At 42.4% G+C, this 16,120-nt stretch overlaps 1 protein-coding gene across 8 annotated transcripts in view; it reads left to right on the top strand.

Moving 5' to 3' along the window:
- Window positions 1–519: 519 nt before the first annotated feature.
- Window positions 520–16,120, top strand: part of PRP4K (pre-mRNA processing factor kinase PRP4K) — a 41,193-nt gene continuing 25,592 nt past the window's right edge. For 4 of the 8 annotated variants that reach the window (XR_009521017.1, XR_009521018.2, XM_060023709.1 and 1 more), the window contains exons 1-3: window positions 520–1,139; window positions 8,306–9,505; window positions 12,209–12,385. Coding sequence is in view for 3 of the 8 variants with exons in the window: in XM_060023709.1 (XP_059879692.1) it covers window positions 913–1,139; window positions 8,306–9,505; window positions 12,209–12,385 (1,604 nt within the window). In the remaining 5 variants the exon portion in view is untranslated. The remainder of the gene's footprint in view (window positions 1,140–8,305; window positions 9,506–12,208; window positions 12,386–16,120) is intronic. The other 4 variants (XR_009521015.2, XR_009521014.2, XM_060023707.2 and 1 more) reach the window with 2 other exon arrangements.

Here is a 16,120-nt window from a genome sequence, read left to right on the forward strand (position 1 = left end):
TTAAGGACCATATAAAGAAATGCAACAATAGGTATGTGTGGGGGGAACCCACAAAAATCAATAAATATCCAGGGATTGATTTAGTGTTCCATGTTAATAAAGTCTATGAGGGGAAAATGCTTAACATTTTAACACATTTGGAATTCCAGCCAACGAAGGACTTACTTTGTAAGAGTATTTGTAACTCTTCCTCTCTGAAAATCAAGAGATATATAAGAAGCTCAGATATTCCGAACTCAAATTTCTAGGTCAAACCCAAACTCAGTGGATTATAAGAATAAAAGTGATCATCACCCTGCTTTCAGGTTCCAGAGTATGGAGAAAGATATGTCTCTTTTGAGAGACAGAGAATGTAAAAACTTCCATGGTATTGAAAGCTCTCCAAGAGACAGTAAATGTTTTCTCACACAATATTTCATTTAATCTCGTTACTGTAAATTCATTATAGAAAAACAAAGTTACAAAGTTATTCGGACCAATTACAGAACCAGCGAAACTAAACTGGAGTAACGGATTCCTGAATCGTTACCCCTGTACTTAGCAAAAGCTAAACAAAGTTCAAAAGTTTCAAAGAAGTGTATCAATAAAAATAGTTCCCTATGTTCTAGGCACAGTCCTAGGTTTCCAGTACTCCTGCCTTTCTACAGTTTGCTTTAATGCCGCTTCACACTGACTTATCTAGACAGTAAAAGGCATTTAAAAGCAAAGTCATCTTGCTTGCCCCAGTTTGAGAATTTTAACCCAACCGTGGGCCCCACAATGTAACTAGTTCTCGGAACCGCGCCCGCAAGGCGGACACCCCCTTTTTCCACCGGGGTCCTAGAACGTAACGTCGGTTCTAACCCAATCAACGCGTGCCTTTAAAGCCCCAGCCCTCGCCGCCGCAGCCCCGCCCCGTCGCGGAAGTGCGTCATGACGCTAGTGCGCCCTGTCCCCGGATGCATTTTATATCCGGATTCTCCGAGCAATTCTGAGTTCCACGGTTCCCGACGCTGTCGGCACATGCGCGACGGCCCTGCTCCCTCTTCCTCCTCCTCCAGTGGCTTCCACCGTCCGGGCAGCCACCGCCACCGCCGCCCAGGAGTCAGGAAGTTCAAGATGGCCGCCGCGGAGGCTCAGTCGCTGCGGGAACAGCCAGAGTAAGTAGTCTAGGAGCGCGGAAGGCCGGAGCCCGGGGTCGGCCGAGGGGGAACGGGTGGAGAGCTGCCCGGGCGGGCGGGCGGGAAAGTTCGGGCCCTGGGGCCGTGGCCAAACTTTGCCTCCCGCGAGGCGTCGTGGGGCGCGGGCGGGCGGCCTGCGCGCTCCGCTCGCCGGGAGGCCGCGGCTGCTGGGTGGAGGGCGGCCGGGCCTGCCGCGTCGTTGCCCCGGGAGGCGTGGGCGCGAGCGGCCTCTACAGGTCCCGAGCGCGCGGCTCCAGCGGGGGCGCGCCTGCCCGCCTGCAGTCCGCGGGGACGAGCGGGGCTCCCGGCGGCCTCGGTGCGGGCCCCCGAGCAGCAGGGCGGCGCGGGCGAGCCCTGAGACCTTCCCTCCGCAGGCGGTTCCCCCGGTGCTTCTGCTGCCCTTGTCAGTCTTGGGACCTGAAAGCAGGGAGGAGAAGGGGTGCCGGGGCCGTGCTCCTTGACCACCCCAGAGCTGTAGTTTGCGGCTGGCGGGGTGCTTTCTCCTGCCACCCTGTATCTACTCCAGCATCCACCCGATATCCCCCCTTCCCCTCCCCCCCCGGCCTATTACTGCAATTTGCCAACTTGCAAACTTGAGACAAAGTAAGATCAAGTCCTCGGTTTTGAGGCCTAGCATTTTTGGCCTGAGTTTATAGTGCTTCTTTGGGAGTACGAGTGGAAGAAGTAGAAATTGTTAGCTACTTCCAAACCCAAGCACTTCATGTCTGTAATTAAGCTAATATAAGGATCGATGCGGCCGAGCGAAAACAGACTTGTACATGCTGCAGGGGTGACCGTTGCTTAACTAAAAGCAGTATCTTGTTTTTCGTGTGTTTGTTAGGAAAACTCAAGAACCTAGAAGAGAATGGATTTTAAAACAGTATTCCTGTAGCGACCTTTGTTTTTGCATTCGCATTATCTGATTTGTTTCCTGACGTCTTAGGAAAGAGGTAGATACATTCTCCCAGCAACTTTGGACTGAGAGAGAGGAGAAATCTTTGCCACCAGCCAGCCCATCGCTTCGTTGCTGTGCGTCCAGTTCTGGACTGCTCAGTCATTTGTTTTACTCAGCTAGACAGAGGTATTTACGAAGTTTTTCATTAGAGGCCTCTGAAAGCTGCTTTATTATCTTCACTTCAATTTGACTTAAAAGAGGGCAAATGGATTCCGAAGTTCTGGGTAGACTTTGCCTCTTTTTGTTTCTCCTCAAGTTCACAGTGAGGCCCAGTTCCAGTCTTCATGACAAGATGGTCCAAACCTTAGGCAACGCAGCTGATTTTTCTAGTAATCTGTTTAAAGTTCTATAGTATGTCCATTTATTTGATTTCAGGGACAGTTCAGATTCCTTTTGAGGAGTGGCTCAGCCATGTTTATTTACATATTCAAATAACACTAGATTTAATAATATTTATTTTGGCCCCTGCAGTATGAATGACCCTGAGATAGTCTTTAATTCCACCTCCCCCCTCCTCGACACTTGTTTTGCATGGAATGTGTGGCCTGTGTGTGTCCCACTTTCACTTATTTGAAAATGTTTTGCCATAGAAAATAACAGTTTGCTAAGAAAGCAGGTACCCTGTTGGCTGCCCGCAGTGAATGCTGGAATGTAGTGTCTTAATAGTTTTTTTTTGAGGACACAGTGAGGAGTTCACAGTTACATGGAGTCTATTCCAAGTGGAACATTTAGAAAAGGTAAACGTATAAAATAGTTTTAAGCTCCCTGAAGGCCTTTTAGTGGCTTTTACATTTGTCAGTCTCTTTAGTTCAGCCTTTTTCGATGGTTTTAAGCATTTAAATTTTTATATGCATTGACTTACTTGCACTTACCAAGACCAGGTACTGAACAAATATCACCTCAGTCAATCCTTCTAACAACCCGACGGAGGTGGATACTGTTATTTCCCACATTTTACAGATGAGGAAACGGAAGTATGGAGAAATTAAGTTAGCTTGCCCAAGGTCACACTAAGTGACAGATGCAGGATTGAAACCCAGGCAGTCTAGTTCTAGAGCCCTGCTCCTGACTTCTGTACTGTCTGGTCCCTCGCTATACAGTGTGGCTCCTTTTAAAAATAGCCTTTAACATTTGAAATCATTTTTATTTATTTCCAGTGTCCTAGAAAGGTCCGTTTTCATGATATGACAGTTCTAACTCTTTGAAACTTAATATCCCACTTGGAGAAGGTGGGGCAGAGGAAGGTTCGTTTTAAGACTAGTTGGTCTTTTGAATCCATTTTTATTTTTACATCTACATAGAGAAACAGGCTTAATTATTTTCCTTATAAAATGCAGTGGCATTCATTTTGCTCCCCCTTGCCCCCAACTGCAAAGCATGAATTGAATGCTTCCCGAATAAGATGTTATTAAGAATATTCTTTGAAAAAAATATGTGAAAGAGGAAGTTAGAATAACGCTAGAGGTTGGTAACTGGTCACTATTTTAAAGTTGTTCCATGGCTATTTTCATTGTGCCAGATGCCCCAAGACCCTGGGTTGTTTGAAGGGTGAAACTTGTACAATGTATTTAACCAGACACGTGAATGAATACTGCTTAACACTTCCATACTGTCTGCACTTTGAATTCAGCTTTGTTTCCAAGTGAGATTTGAAGGATGTTACTCAGCTCTCAGTACGTACTGGTTTAGGACAAACCTGTTGTAGACCAGTTGAGTGTAGACATATACCTGCTAAATGTGCAGTGTTAGGTTGCAAGATGTAAATGTTAAAGTATAAAGTCATGTATATGGAGTTTGTATATGTGTGTTTATTGTTAATATGAACCATCCAGGAAGATGATCAGGTTTCTTTACAAGAAGCCTTTTCCTAAAGCTTTAGAAGAGCGTTGTTGATAATGAACCTCAATTAGCTGACCTAGCACAAGCTCGTGCATTATATGTGGTATGTTACGAGTTCACTTACTCGTTGAGTTCAACTTTCCCTGATTTACCTAGTCAGACTTCACTCGTTATTTTCTTTGAAATTTGCCTTGAGAGATCAACGGAAGAGGCTGAAGGTCTGCTCTCTGCCTAACCCCAGTGTAGGAGGACTCTGGGGTTAGTTACTAAGGTTAACCTCGCTGGCCCTAAGGCACTGGTAGCGTTTCATTAGCAGCCTAGTCATTATTTCTTGAATTACATTCATTAAGTTACAAGGAAAACTGGGGTCACTCATGGGAATGACTGTTTAGTAACATTGGGAACCGCGATGTCAGTCTTCATTCTCAGAGGCTTTAGGAGCTTGATTTTCTTTTGAAGGAAATTACTTCCTCTGTGGGTAAACTCTTTTTTTTTTTTTTTTTTTGCGGTACGCGGGCCTCTCCCGTTGCGGAGCACAGGCTCTGGACGCGCAGGCTCAGTGGCCATGGCTCACGGGCCCAGCCGCTACGTGGCATGTGGGATCTTCCCGGACCGGGGCCCGAACCCGTGTCCCCTGCATCGGCAGGCGGACTCTCAACCACTGCACCACCAGGGAAGCCCCCTGTGGGTAAACTCTTAAGAATTTTGATTGAAACTCCTTGGAAGACTTGTAAATTATAGGAAGCATTGGAAAAGGGTTAAAAGAGCAGATTTTTCTGCGGGAGGTGGTTAAATTTAAATCGTTTGAGGGTCTTGCCGTCAAGAAATAGGCACGTGCACTGTATGGGGCACTGGGGGTGTGAGTGAGTGAAAAGCGTTCACCGTCAAGAGCTGCGAGTGCGGGTGCAGACAGTGTAAACCAGCTGTAGTCAGTGATACCGTTTCTGTATGTTACTCCATGTAGATCGTTTCTTTGACACAACAAATACTGAGTACCTGCTCTAGCTTAGATCATCTTATGGGCCTCGGGGATAGAGCATCGAGCTAAACAGATTCAGATCCTGCCCTCTTAGGGCTTGTGTTACAATAGGGAGAGATGAATAAGAATTCTATTAAGTGGAGGGCAGTTAAGCAGAGAAAGCGCATCTGTGTGGGCTAGGGTGGGGTAGCAGTTAAAAGGAACTGGCCCGGAGGCCTGGCTGAGGAAGTGTAATTTGAGCAAAGGCCTGAGGTGGGCCAGGGGCAGCAGCGCTGTGTCTGGGGGAAGCGTGCCAGGCCCTTTGGTGGGAGAGCCCCTGCTGTGGGAGGAGAGCAGTGAGGGTGGGAGGGAACGAGGGGTTCAGGGTGGTGGACGGGTTGGACTGACAGTATAGGACTCAGAGAGAGTTTAAGTTTTTGCTCTGAATAAGGTAGGAAACAGTAGTCAGTTTTCACTCAGAGTGGTGACATGACCTGACATTTTAAAAGCATCTTTGAGCAAATGCAAGAGCTCTGACTTTGAATGTAATACCAGCCTTCTCACCAGCTTAAGATACACCTGCCCTTAGGCGAGTCCCGTCCACCTCCTTGAATGTGAAGTCTCATCTGTCCTGGGGACATAGGCAGAGGCAGTACTTCTTGAGCACTTTGTGTGACAGTTTAATTTGTGTGAACTCATTGCTGCGACAAACCTGTGATTTGCCAGTACTGTTATGTCGCCCGTTTTTACAGTGGAGGAAACTGAGGCACAGGGGAGTAGCTTGTCTAAGGTCACATTAGAGGTGTCCCATTGCAGGCAGCGTTGGAACAAGGCCGTTTGACTTGGGGATCCTCGCTCCCGCCAGGATTCCTTAAAGTAACACCCTTAGTGTCTGTCTGCAGCTGCACAGTATCCACGGTGGGGAGCACATTTATCCAGTGTCTGAACAATAAGAACAACTTACTTTTGGGGCCCTAGGGTTGTGCTAGGCCTCGCTATCCTTGATGTCTGTTAACCAGCACTGTGCTGTCCTTACCGCGTGCCTTGAGGTGGGTACTGCTCCTTTCTCCATCAAGCTTAAACTCACCTAAGGCCACACGACTAGTAAGTAGTGAGACCAGGAACTGAGCCCAGGTAGTCTGGCTCTGGAGACCTTACCACCCAACTCTCCTTTTTCTTGAGGATACTTAGAGGGTCTTCAGATGGTTTGAGTTTGTTTTTTTGCTGCACTGTGCAGCTTCTGGGATTTTAGGTCCCCAACCAGGGATTGAACCCAGGCCCTTGGCCGTGAGAGCATGGAGTCCTAACCACTGGACCACCAGGGAATTCCCTAGATCAGGGGTCCCCAACTCCCCGGCTGCGGACCGTTACTGGTGCGCCGGTGCGTGGCCTGTTAGGAACCGGGCCGCACAGCAGGAGGTGAGCGAGCGAAGCTTCATCTGCCGCTCCGCATGGCTCCCCGTGGCTCCCCGTCGCTCGTGTTTCTGCCTGAACCATCCCCCGCTACCCCGTCCGTGGAAAACCTGTCTTCCATGAAACCGGTCCCTGGTGCCAAAAAGGTTGGGGACCGCTGCCCTACATTGTTTGGGTTTTAGCTTATTGACTAGAATTTTGTACTTCGGACACTGAGATTTTATATACCTGAAAACCCTTCCCGACCTTAAAAAGGTTCTCCGTACCTACTTCTGTATCTTGAATTAGCCTAGTTCTGTTTTTCTCAAGCTTTTCTCTCTGTAACTCAAGGTTCAGAAAAACCGACACATAGCTCACCTTCTAGACTGTGGGCTGGGAGATTCTGGGGAAGGGAGGTGGTTACCTGTATGAGGTTGTAGTCTATACAAGGATCAAAGTTGAAATGTCTTTGTATCTTCACCCTAAATCTGTGATTTTTCCCCCCTCCTTGATAAAGCCATGTTGGTTTTTTCTTTTTTAAACACAAAAATTACACTTTCCTTTTCCAAATCTCTGAGATCCCAGAACACTACTTCATCTATCCTGTGTCTTCTTATACCACATCTGAGAGAAGTCAGGCCAGACTGAAACCTGACTCAGCTGCAGACACGGCTTCCTCTGCAGCATCGTTTAATACTTTCTCCTTTCCCACAGTGCATAGTGCCAGAAACGGACATTGGCAGTCTGGCACCCCAAATTCAAAGTTCGTGCCATGTGGTAGTTGTATGTTCTCCATGTTCTCCACACCCCCTCATTGTTGTGAGCGAGTAGCTTCACAAGCATGCTGTGCTGTGTTGTGCTGCTCGCCCCGCCCCTCATCCCCCAAGTGTACTGAAGACTGAGACCTGGCTGGAGGACCGTAACAGCAGTATCATTACAGACCATCCATCCAGTAGCTTAACCTTGCAGTTCCTGAGCCTCTGACTGTCTCAACCGTGTGCTTCCAGAATCCCATACTATATCTTTTCATCTGGAATTGGTCCACTTGAGATCTTAACCTCCGTTAGACCAGTCTCTTCCACAAGTTTGACGCGCTGGTAACACTGATCTTTTTTCCTATATCTAAAGTACCCCTTAACCCTTGTGGTTAATTTCTTACTCATTCTTTAGGACAGTGTTACTCACCCTTTTTTTTTTTTTTTTTTTTTTTTGCGGTACATGGGCCTCTCACTGCTGTGGCCTCTCCCGTTGCGGAGCACAGGCTCCAGACGCACAGGCTTAGCGGCCATGGCTCATGGGCCCAGCCGCTCCGCGGCACGTGGGATCCTCCCGGACCGGGGCACGAACCCGTGTCCCCTGCATCGGCAGGCGGACTCTCAACCACTGCACCACCAGGGAAGCCCAACTTTGAAGTTTTTAACCCTGGGGATGTGTTTACAATATCAGCATCAGCCAGCAGCCGCCTGTGCACATGAAGGGACTGCTGCTTTTGGGTGCAGCTCTGTATTGGCGCTAGAGATTTAAATACATGTATATTTCTGAATCCAAGTGGAGAAGGAGATGAGTGTCCCAATATATGTCATTACTAATGTTTTACGGAAAAAGAAAATGGGAGGGGGGGTTCCTTTGGTGTTGAGTTGTGTGGGAAATGCTGGTTTAAAAACCAAGTTACTTGAGTGACTGTTTAAGGAAGTCAGCATTAACAATTTGTTGCACCTGGTTTGGATTCCCTTCCTTATTCTATTAAGTATAATTATGTTAACCTCCCCCATTATGTATTTCCTGTAATACTTTTGGTATTTGAGTTCAACCATTAGAAACAAATGAAAGTTAAATCACTGTTCAACTCAGTTCTTGCCATATACCTTTGAAATAAAATATTTCAGTGACTAACTTCTTGTATCCCATTGAGATGTATTTTTTATCATTGCTATTATTTTGTTATGATTCTGAATGCTTGATAAATGATGTGACTTTTAAATGTGTTTGATACATTTATAGGATGGAAGATGCTGATAATTCTGAAAAGAGTGTAAATGAAGAAAATGGAGAAGTATCGGAAGACCAATCTCAAAATAAGCACAGTCGTCACAAAAAAAAGAAGCATAAACACAGAAGTAAACATAAGAAACATAAACATTCTTCAGAAGAAGACAAGGATAAAAAACATAAACATAAGCATAAACATAAGAAACACAAAAGAAAAGAGGTTATTGATGCTTCTGACAAAGAAGGTATGTCTCCAGCAAAAAGAACTAAACTTGATGATTTAGCTTTGCTGGAAGACTTGGAGAAACAGAGGGCCTTGATTAAAGCTGAACTTGATAATGAGTTAATGGAAGGAAAGGTCCAGTCTGGCATGGGGCTCATATTACAAGGCTATGAGTCTGGCTCTGAAGAGGAGGGGGAGATTCATGAAAAGGCACGAAATGGAAATAGGTCTAGTACTAGATCTTCAAGTACGAAGGGGAAACTTGAACTTATGGACAATAAAAATAGTACAAAAAAACGAAGTAAAAGCAGATCCAAAGAACGGACTAGACATAGGTCTGATAAAAAGAAAAGTAAGGGAGGTGTGGAAATAGTTAAAGAGAAGGCGACGAGGAGCAAGTCAAAGGAGAGGAAAAAGTCCAAAAGTCCCTCCAAACGAAGCAAGTCTCAAGATCAGGCAAGAAAGTCCAAGTCTCCTACCCTTAGAAGGCGCTCTCAAGAGAAGATTGGGAAGGCCAGATCTCCTGCCGATGACAAGGTGAAAATTGAAGATAAAAGTAAGTCAAAAGATAGGAAAAAATCCCCAATTATAAATGAAAGTAGAAGTCGTGATCGAGGCAAAAAATCTAGATCCCCAATTGACTTGAGAGGTAAATCCAAAGACAGAAGGTCACGGTCCAAAGAGAGAAAATCGAAAAGGTCTGAAACTGATAAAGAGAAGAAGCCAATTAAATCTCCCTCTAAAGATGCTTCCTCTGGGAAAGAAAATAGGTCCCCCAGTAGAAGACCTGGTCGTAGTCCCAAAAGAAGAAGCTTGTCTCCGAAACAACGTGATAAGTCAAGAAGAAGTCGATCTCCACTCTTAAACGATAGAAGGTCTAAGCAAAGCAAGTCACCTTCTCGAACTCTGTCTCCTGGTAGGAGAGCCAAGAGCCGATCCTTGGAAAGAAAACGCAGGGAGCCTGAACGGAGACGCCTTTCTTCGCCAAGGTAACTTGACTGCAAAGCTGTATTGCAGCAGATTTCAGAGGAGAAACTAGAACTTGTGGACAATAAAAATGAGATGGTAATGAGTTTTATAGTGTTATGTATAACCCTGTCCACTAACTATATTAATGTTTGCACTTTTTTGTCAGTATCTTGACTCTAGGTGATTTTTAATTTTATTGACATTTTAAAAGTTCTTAATTTAGTATTTGACGTGCAGAATCACTCCTTTAAATCCAAGTAATTTGGCTGATAAGTCTATGTGTGCCCATTTTATGGGTAAGGAGATTGTATAGTTCCAGAGTAGGGATTCTTCTTTGAACAGTATGGGCTGACAATTTAAAAAATGGAGGTATCAGTTTAAGGATTGTGATCTGTCCATTCTTTTGAATTGACATGATTTTGAATTCTGACAATATGATTGGAACTACAGTTGTCTTTTTTGGTCCCCAAAATATAATTAAATTAAAACTGGAAGTTTTTTTCTGTTACTAATTCATATACTTGTAATCTCATTGAAAAAAATAAATAGTACCTCTTAAGTTTAGGAAGAATAGTGTAAAGTGATTTTATTTTTTATCAATAATAATGAAAATATTTCATATACATTTGGTCCATCAATTCTTTTCTCATAAGTTCTCATGATTGTCTCTCATGAAGTGGAGTGATCCTCATACTTAATTTTTTTTTGGTCATCATTTTTTTTTCACATCTTTATTGGAGTATAATTGCTTTACAATGTTGTGTTAGTTTCTGCTGTACAACAAATTGAATCAACTATATGTATACATATATCCCCATATCCCCTCCCTCTTGAGCCTCCCTCCCACCCTCCCTATCCCACCCTTCTAGGTGGTCACAGAGCACCGAGCTGATCTCCCTGTGCTATGCGGCTGCTTCCCACTAGCTATCTATTTTACGTTTGGTAGTGTATATATGTCCATGCCACTCTCTCACTTCGTCCCAGCTTGCCCTTCCCCCTCCCCGAGTCCTCAAGTCCGTTCTCCACATCTGCGTCTTTATTCCTATCCTGCCACTAGGTTCATCAGTACTGCTTTTTTAGTTTCCGTATATAGTTGTTAGCATACGGTATTCGTTTTTCTCTTTCTGACAATACAGAGTGAAGTAAGTCATACTTAATTTATAATTGAGAAAATAGATTGAGAGGTTATCTAACTTACCTAGGGTCATAGAACTGATGAGTAAAGGCACAGAAGGGATTTTGGCGGAGAGGGGAGGGTGTTGTTTAGATTAGTCCAAAAGCTACTTTAGAAACTGATTTTTTAATGTCTTTATATTCAGTAATTAGACATGAGAAATTACCAACCAAGTTTCTAAAAGAATGTCGGCTTATACCATGCAAAGATAACTCTGAATTCCTAGCCATCTACTGTTGCATGTTAATGTTTCCTGTGTATGGGTATAAATCTGAACTGGCCTTGAAGTTTAAATAAATCATCCTATGTTTTGAGAAGCTTCAAGAATGCTATTTTCAAAGTGCTGTATCTTAAGAGATCCTGTTGACTCTTCTAAGCAGTGTAATGCAATGGCTCTGCCTGCAGCTCTGTGGAGACAGTGTTGCTGGTGTTATCTGACGTCGTTCTTAAGGTCCTGTTCTCTTTCTGTTGCTTTCAGTTTGAAAAGGAAATTCTGAGGAGGAGTTTATCAAGGACTAGAGTTGAATATTTGAAACAAATTTTTATTTTTAGTTGCAGAAGAGATACATGCTAATTAAAGAGAAATTTAAATTGTGCTGGAAGCCTGTAAATTCACTTTTTCCATCCCTCCTCTGCTGCCACTCCAAAGAAGACTGTCTCTTTCTAGCCCCTTTACTATGCACATACAATTGTATGTATGCGTTTTTTCTTAAAAATAGGATTCATACTATTTATGTTAACAGTGATTTTCTTTTTTCATGAAACACTTCTGTGACAATACATAAGGATCGTTTTTAATTCTTCATATATCAAGAATAGCAACATGGTATTTCACAGCGTAGATGTACCATAATATATTTAACCATTCCCTTGTTGAAACTGACGAAAGTTGAGGTTGGGTCCAGTTTTTCATGATTGTTTGCAAAGACATCCATTGGTTCTGTGTTACGTTTCTTTTAGAATAGATTCATAGAAGTGGATTTGCAGTCTGAGATTATGTACATTTACATTTTAGAAAGTTAACTGCCACATTTCCTTCCAGATAAGTTATACCAATATTTACTTCGATGACTAGGTGGACTGTCCTTTTCCCTAAACTCTTACCTGTATTTCCTCTTCTGAGGTTAATGTTGACTTTTAAGGGGGGTTTTATTCTTAACTGATACATTAAAAATAAGGCTCTTAATTGCAAAAATGTCAAAAATTTAAAAAGAAAACAGTATTCAAACCAAGGGAATGGAATATTATTACTCACTTGGGCAAGTTTTATTTGTTTATCTGAAATTAAAATCAGTGGCTTTAACAATATGAATAATCTTTAATAATTCTTCAAATTGTGAGACCAGAGGAAATAGACCTTCTATTGTGTGTCTGCCGTAACACCAGATGTCACTGTGATCATCTGAATTTTTGTTATAAAACTTATTAATCTGTGTTTACTGCCTTTAGGTTAATGTGCCCTTTCTTCAAGTGTTCTTTACATGCAGAAGAAATTCATTTATTCTGATTTGATTTATTCTTCTTTGAACTTGTATTTGGTCCCCTTAAGAACACGACCTCGAGATGACATCCTCAGTAGGCGGGAAAGGTCAAAAGATGCCAGCCCAATCAGTAGGTGGTCTCCAGCCCGAAGAAGAGCCAGTAGATCTCCTGTTAGGAGGAGGTCCCGCTCCCCCCTCAGACGGAGCCGATCTCCCAGAAGAAGAAGCCGGTCTCCTCGGAGAAGGTAAAGATACCCGTTTGATCCGTCAAATTCTGACTGTTTTTGAAGCTCAGTTGGTAGGTTTTCTTAACAAACAGTTTTCTCTGAAAAATTGTAGCTGTGACGCCATATAGTTTTCTATTACCAACGTGTGATGTTTCACACACACTGATTTTTCTTTAATAGAGTTTTCCTTCAAATTTATATAAATCCATGTTCGTTAAAAACACAATCTTTTTTTTTTTTAAGTAGGACATTTTTTTTCCTCTGTTTTAAAGAGAGATAAATACTAAATGAACTAGGCTTATGATTTTTCTTTTAACTAGCAGGCTAGATCACAGTAATAAATAAGTATCCTGTCATTCCATAGTTGCAGCTCTGTATTTATTTTTCTGTGAACTTGTATTTGGTCCTCTTAAGAACACGACTTGGAGACGATGTCCTCAGTAGACGTGAAAGACTCTTTGGGTGAAGATCTCTTTTAACTCACAGCAGTAGAAACCAGTCTTTATGTATGTATCTTTGATTTTTTTTTTTTTTTTTTTTTTTTTTTTTGGCGGTATGTGGTCCTCTCACTGTTGTGGCCTCCCCTGTTGCGGAGCACAGGCTCCGGACGCGCAGGCTCAACGGCCATGGCTCACAGGCCCAGCCGCTCCACAGCATGTGGGATCTTCCCGGACCGGGGCACGAACCTGCGTCCCCTGCATCGGCAGGTGTACTCTCAACCACTGCGCCACCAGGGAAGCCCTCTTTGAATGTTTTTGTGTACTAGATTCTCAGAAGTGGAAATGCCTTGATAGTGTGTTTGTCTAAATTTTTTTAAGTTATTGCCATATGTTTTGGTTTCATTAGTTTTTTTAATACTGTTCCTCACACGTTTCTGTTCTGCCCAGTTTCATCACATTTCTTGCAGATGGACATGGTCGAGGTTAATGTAATCATTGTGATCGTATACATACCGTTCATTCCAGAGCAAGCAGTCGGTGGGAGAGGGGAAGAGAGGACTCTCATGCTCCCAGCCTTCTGGCTCCAAGCTGACGGTAGTTTGCGTAGGATTTGCTTCCCTTTTCCAGAGTCCCTTGTTCTTCTCTGACGTTGTGATTCCGTTTCCTGTATCCAGTTTCTTGCTTTACCTCCTTGTTTGCTAATGCATCTCCAATAGCTTTTTGAGGAAAGTGAACATAAAGGACAATTTTGGGGAACTGTGTCTCTAAAAAATGCCTGTTATTCTCATTGCTGATTTATCAAGGAATAGAATTCTAGTTTGAGATCATTTTCTTAAGAATTTTTAAACTGTTATTCCACTGATTTCTAGCTTCCCTTATTGCTATTCAGAAGTCCTCCTCTGATAAGAGGGCGTTTCGTTATAGGACTTGCTTTTTTCTTTCTCTTTTTATAAGAAATGTCCTGTGTTCCGAAATTTCACTGTAATAATGCCTTGATGAGCAGCTCCTTCTTTTCCACTTATTTTGCGGGGCACTAGATAGGCCCTTTAAAGCAGGGAGATTATGGCTGCCTGTACTGGGAAATTTTCTCATGTTTTTGTTTGCTTTCTCCCCCATTATTTTCTGGATTTTTTCCAATTAGACCCTATAAATTGTTACACTGACTTCCCCCTCTCTCATCTTTTTTTTTTAAATTTATTTTATTTTATTTTTATACAGCAGGTTCTTTTATGTCATTCCCAAACTCCACCACCACTGCCCCCCACCGCTTTCCCCTCTGTTGTCCATACGTTTGTTCTCTACATATGTGTCTCTATTTCTGCCCTTCAGACCAGTTCATCTGTACCATTTTTCTAGGTTCCACATATATGCGTTAATATACGATATTTGTTTATCTCTTTCTGACTTACTTCACTCTGTATGACAGTCTCTAGATCCATCCACGTCTCTATAAATGACCCAATTTCATTATTTTTTATGGCTGAGTAATATTTCCATTGTATATATGTACCACATCTTCTTTATCCATTCGTCTGTCGATGGACATTTAGGTTGCTTCCATGACCTGGCTATTGTAGGTACTGCTGCAATGAACATTGGGGTGCACATGTCTTTTTGAATTATGGTTTTCTTGGGTATATGCCCAGTAGTGGGATTGCTGGGTCATATGGTAATTCTATTTTTAGTTTTTTAAGGAACCTCCATACTGTTCTCCATAGTGATTGTATTAATTTACATTCCCACCAACAGTGCAAGAGGGTTCCCTTTTCTCCACACCCTCTCCAGCATTTGTTGTTTGTAGATTTTCTGATGATGCCCATTCTAACTGGTGTGAGGTGATACTTCATTGTAGTTTTGATTTGCATTTCACTAATAATTAGTGATGTTGAGCAGCTTTTCACGTGCTTCTCGGCCATCTGTATGTCTTTGGAGAAATGTCTATTTAGGTCTTCTGCCCATTTTTGGATTGGGTTGTTTGTTTTTTTAATATTGAGCTGCATGAGTTTTTTATATATTTTGGAGATTAATCCTTTGTTGATTAGTTTGCAAATATATTCTCCCATTCTGAGGGTTGTTTTTTCGTTTTGTTTATGGTTTCCTTTGCTGTGCAAAAGCCTTGAAGTTTCATTAGGTCCCATTTGTTTATTTTTGTTTTTATTCCCATTACTCTAGGAGGTGGATCAAAAAAGATCTTGCTGTGATTTATGTCATAGAGTGTTTTGCTTATGTTTTCCTCTAAGAGTTTTATAGTGTCTGGTCTTACATTTAGGTCTCTAATCCATTTTGAGTTTATTTTTGTGTATGGTGTTAGGGAGTGTTCTAATTTCATTCTTTTACATGTAGCTGTCCAGTTTTCCCAGCACCACTTATTGAAGAGACTGTCTTTTCTGCATTGTATATCCTTGCCTCCTTTGCCATTGATTAGTTCACCATAGGTGTGTCGGTTTATCTCTGGGCTTTATATCCTGTTCCATTGATCTATATTTCTGTTTCTGTGCCAGTACCATATTGTCTTGATTACTGTAGCTTTGTAATATAGTCTGATTCCTCCATCTCCGTGTTTTTCCCTCAAGACTGCTTTGGCTATTCTGGGTCTTTTGTGTCTCCATACAGATTTTAAGATTTTTTGTTCTAGTTCTGTAAAAAGTGCCACTGGTAATTTGATAGGGATTGCATTGAATCTCTAGATTGCTTTGGGTAATGTAGAAATTTTCGCAATATTGATTCTTCCATCCAAGAACATGGTATATGTTTCCATCTGTTTGTGTCATTTTTGATTCCTTTCATCAGTGTCTTATAGTTTTCTGAGTACAGGTCTTTTATCTCCTTAGGTAGGTTTATTCCTAGGTATTTTATTCTTTTTGTTGCAATGGTGAATGGAATTGTTTCCTTAATTTCTCTTTCTGATATTTAGTTGTTAGTGTATAGGAATGCAAGAGATTTCGGTGCATTAATTTTGTATCCTGCAACTTTACCAAATGCATTGATTAGCTCTAGTAGTTTTCTGGTGGCATCTTTAGGATTATCTGTGTATAGTATCATGTCATCTGCAGACAGTGACAATTTTACTTCTTCTTTTCCAATTTGTATTCTTTTTATTTCTTTTTCTTCTCTGATTGCCGTGGCTAGGACTTCCAAAACTATTTTGAATAATAGTGGTGAGAGTGGACATCCTTGTTTTGTTCCTGATCTTAGAGGAAATGCTTTCAGTTTTTCACCATTGAGAATGATGTTTGCTGTGGGTTTGTCATATATGGCCGTTATTATGTTGAGGTTGGTTCCCTCTATGCCCACTTTCTACAGAGTTTTTATC

Source organism: Delphinus delphis, chromosome 10, assembly GCF_949987515.2.
Source record: "Delphinus delphis chromosome 10, mDelDel1.2, whole genome shotgun sequence".
Classification (NCBI taxonomy): domain Eukaryota; kingdom Metazoa; phylum Chordata; class Mammalia; order Artiodactyla; family Delphinidae; genus Delphinus; species Delphinus delphis.